Genomic DNA, 8,102 nt, shown 5'->3' with positions numbered 1-8,102 from the left:
TATGTCCACATAAATATTTGTATATGAATGTTCAAAGAAGCATTAATCATAATAGCAAAAAACTGGAAATAATTCATATGTCCATCAACTGTTAAATGGATAAAGTATGATATATCCAATAAGGAAAATACATCCATATAAAAAGGAACCAACTATTGTTACATGCTATAGAATGGATGAACCTCAAGAACATAATGCCAAATGAAAAAAAAGTATGCACAAAAGACTACATATTGCTTGATTCCATTTATATATCCAGAAATGGAAAATCCACAGAGATAGAAAACAGATAAGTGGTTGCCTAGGGCTAGAAGTAAAAATGGGAATGACTGCAAACGGGCACTAGAGATCTTTTTGGAATGACTGACATGTTCTAAAACTGGTTGGTGGTGATAGTTGCACAACTCGGTAAAGTTAGTAAACATCTGTGAACTGCACTCTTAAAATAGGTTAATTTCATGGATGTAAATTATACCTCGATAAATCTATTTTTAAAATGTGGGCTTGATGATCCTTCTCTCTCTTTGGATGATTTTTCTCCCACTTAACTACTCGGAAAACTTCTACTGATCCTTCAAAATTCATCTCATCTGTGAAGCTTTCTCCAGCATTCCCCCAAAATAAAATTAGCCCCTACTTGGCCTCACTTCCCTACCTTGATATATCCTGATTATACTCCACATTATACTGTGATACAATTATTTCTCTGTCTTGCTAAACTCTGCGCTCCTTAGGAAAAGAGAGTAACATGCCTGGCATACATAAAGTACTCAATTACTGTCTGGTCAATGAATGAGTAAATAAATGAATGTTCAAAATATAGTCAATTCATCTTAGCTAACAAATAATTATTAAACATCTACTATATACAAAATGCTTTAGAAAGATAGAATGTGGATGTTTAACTGAAATTTTGTAGTGATGGAGAATACTCAGTTCCCCTGAGTATCTATTATGTGCCAAGTCCATTACATTGTTTAATTCTCCCAGCCACTCTACAAGGTAAGTATCATTGTATCCATTTCACAGATGAAAAAACTAAGTTTAGAAAGGCTCCAATCACTGTTAGTAGGCCTTGAAGCTTGGATTCAAATCCAAACCAGTGTTGTGGTCACTCTGCTATATGGACTCCATAAAAGCGAAACAATAATGCTTTCTTTTAAGGGTTTATAATGCATCATCTTTATTAAGACAATTCTCAAATGTTATATCTCAATGGTCTGAATGTGTCTGGATGAATTTTTGTGTTTGTTTTTGGCTGTTTTCTGTGTATCTAGTAATTGTATGACTTGTTAAAATATTTATACTGTGTCAAGATATACAAAATATAATAATCACATTGTATGGAATTGTATTATTCTTTCATTCAAATTCTAACTTGTTCAAGCTCTTAATTATAAACACTTCTCTAGTGAAGGCCAAAAAGTTGATATATTATTTTCCCAGGATCCTATTAATTTGTATCGCTACTTGCTATGAAAACAAAAATTTTTACTTTCTCTTACTGGAAATAAAAATATTTATCACATCACAAAAAGCAACTTTTCTATGTAATCATAAATTTTTGATAGAAAAAAAATTAGCTCCTATCCACCAAAGGCAGCTACTATATGAATAATTCAATTGACTGAAAGCTTGTTTGCCTAAAAGTTTTAAATCATGTTTATGCTATCCCATAATTAGAGATTTGATACCAAAACTTTCTGAAAAGACCTCTTGGCGGGTCCATGAGAACAAAGACAGAGTTTGGCTTCAACACTTTCTGGAATATTGCCTGGATCACAGTAGGTGCTTAATAGATACATGATGAATGAATTGATGACTCGATCAAAAGGTGATCTCTTTGCAGGCCACATCAGTAATGAAAACTTTACTTGTCCATCTGCATAAGCAATATGTTATTTCCTGCAGTTTCCTGATCAATACTAATGACTATTACATGCACCTGCATTTCATGGATAACATTTTAACACACAAAAATGTCTACATGGAACCCATTCCCAGAACTTTACATAAAATATCCAAATAGGTATCTAAACCCAAGTGTGACCACAAGGCAATAAATTAATTTCTCTAAGTCAAACAGCAAAATCAGTCTCATTATTTCAATAGCACAGTGTTACCAAAATAGCAACCTCAAAAGGCAATTCACTTAAAATTCCTAATAAAGTAGTTTTATTAGAAATAAATAAAATAGTTACCTTAGATATTAATGGTGCTACTGAAAGTTTGTTCTTTGGCTTCTTCATATATAAATATGATAGGGCCATCTCTAGATAGGAGTCCCTTATCAACCTAAAATGATATAGCATTGTACTTAGCAAATAGCTTATAACTCACAATCATTTTGCATCATTTGCCAATAATTTCTGAGCCAATGAAAGGTGAAGATGGGCAAAACCAGCATCTGTCCCAAGCTCACACCCTCTTCCTAAAGCACTTTCAGCACTGACACTAACATCTGCCTCCCTACTGAAATCAGAAGCTCTTAAAGAGAGCTGAGCACTGTACCTTGTCCTGTGCTGGTAACCCTCCATGCCATGACTGATTGAAGCAGAGCATGACTGATTAAAGACCAGTCTGGAATATTCCATCAAACAGGGCAGTAAAGAATTGAAGGTGAGGAAAGGAGGAACCTGCCTTGAAAATCAAGCCTCTCTCTACCCTCCTACACTAATTTATATAGAAGGAGAGGCACAGAGTTCTGCAGAAAACAGGGATTTGGTTCAGGTTAGGTCTGTAGGTTCACTATCAGACTGGTCAGTTGGGGCCTGTTGTAATAATGGTACAGCTGTAACAATGGTGGCATACTCTCAGTCTTGATAGAGGTGATTTTTCTATAGCTTAAGTAAGTCAGCCCTGTTACTGCTAACCAGATTGAATATCCACGTAATTCCTTTCTAGATACAATTTCACATCTAGGGTAGGCCCCTGTAATCCTGGGACTGACAGGAGATTGGTCTGAGTGCAGACTAGAAGTGATGTACAGTCCAGTGTGCCATTATGATAATCACCATCATCAACCACCACTGTAAACACTTTGGATCAGAGCAAAGAGCAACAAGCTTGAAAACAAAGTCAGTACACCTGTTGGACAGTGGACGCCAGTGAACTAGACCTGCTGTGAGAAGAGGGTCTCCAACCATTTCAACTTTGAATATTTAAAGTTCTACCAGAATATAGTGCTCAAACCAAAACACATTGTTATGATAGTAGAAAGACATTTTCTTTACCCGGAATTTTGATCATGTCTCAAGCTTAGTTGTATAGCTTCAGATAAACTCTCAAATTGTGAATTTGGAGATCTCTCTTCCGTTAATAATTGACGTTCTATTTTGCCTGAAAGAAAACGACATACAAAGATGGGTTTTCCTTTTTCTATCATTTAGAACTGCAAAACAAATATTTCATGCTGGAGATTCAGAAAACTGGATATGCTTTCCTTTTTACCTATCTGTTGCTTCTTGCTGGAAGGAAAAGCAATGGGGAGAGATCTTTTGCCTCCTTTCCTAGGAGTCTCAGGGTTTCCCTGCCTCCAGTTAGCAAACAATGAGTCAAAGCCTCCTTTGGCTTTCCAGACACAACTGTTCCTACTGTCCTCCTATTCTCTCCATTTCCTTCCTTTGTGCTTCCCCTTCCTCCTGTGGTACTCATTCCCTTTTTCTACATCCGTTTTCCTGTCTCCTCTGACTGCTATCACAGTTAGTAGGCCGAAAACATCTCTAAAATCAAAAAGTCCTTAAAAGTCCTTAAAACTACTATGGATGATGCAAATGCTCTAGTTCTCACACAGCTCCCAGCCCTCATGGTGAGCTGCAGCCCTCAAATATAGGTACTGGAATGGCCCTTTTGTAGCAAAAAGGGAAGGAAAGGGAAATCTCATAATTACTATAAAAAGGATTCACAGTTTTCATGCAGCATGTGGACAGGGCAGAGCCACCCAGGATTAGGTTCACATCTGGGCACTATCACTTAGTAGTTGCTGATTTAAGAAAAGTTACTTAACCAGACAGCATCTCATTTTCCTCATCTGTCAACCAGGAATAGCCATGCCAACCTTGTAGGGCTGTTGCAAAAATTATCAATATGAGATTTAAAACACTGACTACAGTGCCTAGCATCTAGTAGATGCCCCATAAATAAAAGCACTGATCACTATTGTTTTTCTCATGGCTAAAATGGCCACAATAAAATCATATGAATGTATTATGCAGATATGCATTGTATATGTTATAAATTTAGGTATGCTATAGCAACTTAACTTAAACGGGTATGTATCTTCTTAAAATTAAAATGCTTAGCTAAGTAATGAAATGATGAAGAAAAAAATATCTTCCAAAAATTATTTAAATAATATTATTTATAGCTAAATGTCTGATGCTGACATGTCTGAGTCAAACATGAAACCAAGGAGGGGCAACTGTAATTATAAAAACAACTAAGAAGGAGTACTTTTTTTTTCTTTCTAGGTATAAACCTAAAATAAGTAGACTTCTCTTTATCTAAAACTGAATTTGGCAGAGGTACTAATGTATGTCATTACTAAGCCCTTTGTAAAAAATTATTTTTTATATTCAGTAACCAGATTTTCAAGAAGCCTACTGTTAATAGGAAAAAAATCCACAAACTTTCTCATTGTTTTGATCCCAAATATAGCTTACCTTTCTGAAAAAGGATTTCAGCTTCCACCTCACGTTCTTCTGTGGCTGATATCTTACAGAGCTTCAATGCTATTTCAAAAAGCTGAAGAGCAGGTAACCAATTTAAGGGATCCTTCTTTTTATTTTTTATTATATTATTATTATAATGTAATTGTTTGGCCACTGTATGTCCTAAAGAAAGACAGTCAGATAATGAGGGAACAATAAAATATAGTGTTCATTATAAGCCTCCAAGTTCCGAGACTTCTCTCACAGTGAGGCATCTACTAAGAACCCTGGCGGTCTTTAGTTTTTAGCATCTAAGAAATTTTTTAAAGAAACTCAATACTCAAATATTTCAGTAAAAAAATATTTGAAATTATTTTTTTATAAATTTCAACATTGTCTCACTTTTAAAAGGAAGGATAATCTCTCAAGTCTCTCTTTCAGTTCTCAAATTTTATAATGCTCTACAAAACAACTTTTGTGTTCCTAATACGAGATGGTTAGTAGGGAAACATCTCAAAGTTTTATATTTTTCCAATAAAACTTGCTTGTATTAACAGATATTAATTTCATTTCTATTCAGCTCTATGCTGGTTGCTTGTTATGCATAGTTTGTCATCCAAACTAGAGGGTAAACCTGTTATGGACAAGGGCCACATGTTATACTTCTGTAGGGTCCCATCATCACTTAACATAATGAAGGGTTGTTATATGGAAGAGGCATAAGATTTCATCAATGTGGCCTCAAAGACAGACAGACAGAGAGACATTTATTCAAAAAATAGTTTCTGAGTGCTTAGGCACTAGCTAAAAATGAGAAAAGAGAAAATTAAGAGCTAAGGTTTATTAAGTGCTTCCTACATGTCAGGCATCATCCCAAGTACTTATCAAGCATTACGTCATGTGATCTTCCCAACTCTTACTCCAGCTGGATACCATTTTACAGAGAGGACAAAGCAATGGCACGGGGAGGTTTAAGTAACTTGCCCAAGGTCACATGACCAACAAGTATCAGGGCCATGATTTGAACCTTAGTAGTCTGGCTCCAGGACCGCACCCTAAACTATGACACTGCAAGGCTCCTTAAGAAAGAGGTCGTGAAGCTTAGTGTTTAATGGAGAATGCTAATGGCCAGACATGTGATCAAAATACTATGTGGTCAACTGTGTGGCAGGGAAAGCATGGGCATTGTGGTAGCAGGTTACAGAAGCCCTAGCCCAGACCTGGGAAAGGTCAGGGACACCTTCTCAGAGAATGTGGCTGTCAAGACTGCCAGCTGATGATTGCCTTGTCTTTTGGTAATTTTAAAGAAGAAAATTGTTGGGATAAAGAGTGGAAGGCAACTGGAGGAAATGCTACATTGATAAAATAGTTTATCGCACACCATAGAGGAATACAAACAGAAAGGCAGTTTGCAGAATGATAGAGTCGCTTGGTTCCACCCAAAGTGCTGGGTCCAGGCCAGTCATTGGTGCTACCAAGTCATTTGCGGCTTTGAACAAGTCCTTACATATCTTTAGGCCTTGAGTGTCTTCCTCTGAAAATGAAGCAGTAAGACTACAAAATATCTGAAGTCCCTTCAGGTTCTGAAAATTTTCAATTCTAGGATGCCAAGCGCTACAAAGAGCTTTCAAGAAACCCGGGACTTCTCATAAATTTTTATTTCAAAATGTGCTATATGAACCAGAAGTTAGTGGGAAAAGTCTCTCTCATTCTTATCCAGGGAGAAGTCACCGAGCCCTCACTTTGGAGGAGACAGGATGGGAGTGCACTGCTGTGAATATGGAGATAAAGAAACTGAGGCCTTCCTTCCAGACGGCTCCCAGAAGAGTAAGGTGGCCAGGCATGGAATAGTGAGAATAGCTAAAGCCTACAAAACTCTTAGAACACACTAGGTGCCCTTCTAAACATGTTACACATTCCATTCATTTCATCCCAAAACAAGCCAGTGAGATTGGGATATACTTTCTTCATCCACACCTTATGGGAGAGGAAACTGAAACTCAGAAAAGTTAAGTGGCTTGCTCATGGGGATTAGACTAGTATTCTTTCTCCAGAGTCCATGCTCTTAAACCCAACAATCACCAAGCGTGATTAGAAGGCTATGAAAATATCATCTGTCCAATACAACCTTATATTTCAATATATCTCCCATTTTTATGTTTTACCTTTGTTTCAAATTATACTACAGTTGTTTATTAATGTGAGACAAAATATCAAGTATCTTCATTTCATCAAGGCACTTATATATGTACTATACATGGTATATGTATCCCACATATATTACTGTATAACATGGTATGAATATATAATAATAGTACAGACTCCTTGAGGGCAGATGGTGACTTGGCTCGGCTCCCACTCCACAGCACCATTCTTGCAACTTCCTTTACTCCTATTACACAGTCAGTTATTGATTTTTTCATCTAATAAGGAAGCTCAAGTTTCAGTCATTGATGGGGGAAAAATCTTAAATAACCATAACACTTATTTTTAGATTTATAAAAATAATCTCAAATGCCTTTTTTCTGTTTGAGACTTTCACAAGAAAAAAATAATTTTTAAGTGGCTCTATTCTTGGGATACAATCTATACTATCACTGTAAAGGAAAACTGTTGAGAAAGCATAAGTCAGATGATCTTATGCTTCATAATATTGAAGTGCTCCTTTTTCCAATAAACACCAACTCTGTGAAAAAAAAAAGTTGAGAAACTGGTATTATTTTGACAGAAAATCTGTTTTTGGATTTGTTTTTTAAGTCTATATTTAATATAATATAACAGAAATCAAGCTGTTCTGCTTCAAGTGAATCTAAAAAACAGCACTAGTACTACTACTGAGCAGTGACACATCTTCAAGATTAGTAAGGCAGGAAAGCAGAGAATACATTTGATTTAACAAAATCTGTACGATTTAACACAATCTGTACTAAGCTTGTATAGGAATCAAATATACTGATAATATAACAAATTGTGGACTAAAAATGCAGAAAAACAGCTCTCTCATGGGATCAGATTGCTAGAAGGAATTCTAGGGGTCAGCTAGGCCAGCTTAATTTCAACAATATAGGGGTAAAGCAATTTACCTAAAGTAATAAAATTCATATCTGATGATAATTATATAATAATAATGATCAATAATAATCATGAAGGAAAGGAGCAGAAAGAAAATAAGAGAAAAGGTTCTGGACAGATGATGGCTTGAGCTCACCTCTGCTGGCCAACCTTCACAATTCTAGTCCAACCAACAACCTCTCCTTAGCTGCACGCCTGCTGATGCAGGAGGCAAATGGGTCCCAGGAAGGAGGGGTAATGTTTTGTTTTTGTTTTTTAATTAAGTTTATTGGGGTAACATTGATTAATACAATTATATAATTTTCAGGTGTACATTATAATTTGACGTCTGTATATTCTATTGTGTTTATCACCCAAAGTCCAGTTTCCTTCAGCTACCAT

General features: G+C 36.1%; 1 protein-coding gene across 1 annotated transcript in view; it reads right to left on the bottom strand.

The window, feature by feature from the left end:
• CFAP54 (cilia and flagella associated protein 54) overlaps window positions 1–8,102 on the bottom strand; it is a 243,160-nt gene that overhangs the window by 61,568 nt on the left and 173,490 nt on the right. Inside the window, exons 56-58 of the mRNA XM_023534023.1 lie at window positions 4,662–4,832; window positions 3,234–3,339; window positions 2,202–2,295 (exon numbers count right to left, since the gene is read on the bottom strand). Of these exons, the coding sequence (XP_023389791.1) occupies window positions 2,202–2,295; window positions 3,234–3,339; window positions 4,662–4,832 (371 nt within the window). The remainder of the gene's footprint in view (window positions 1–2,201; window positions 2,296–3,233; window positions 3,340–4,661; window positions 4,833–8,102) is intronic.

Source organism: Pteropus vampyrus, unplaced genomic scaffold (genome assembly GCF_000151845.1).
Source record: "Pteropus vampyrus isolate Shadow unplaced genomic scaffold, Pvam_2.0 Scaffold116, whole genome shotgun sequence".
In the NCBI taxonomy this organism is placed as follows: domain Eukaryota; kingdom Metazoa; phylum Chordata; class Mammalia; order Chiroptera; family Pteropodidae; genus Pteropus; species Pteropus vampyrus.
Note: the sequence above shows the minus strand (reverse complement) of the source record. Positions and strands in the feature narration are given on the sequence as shown.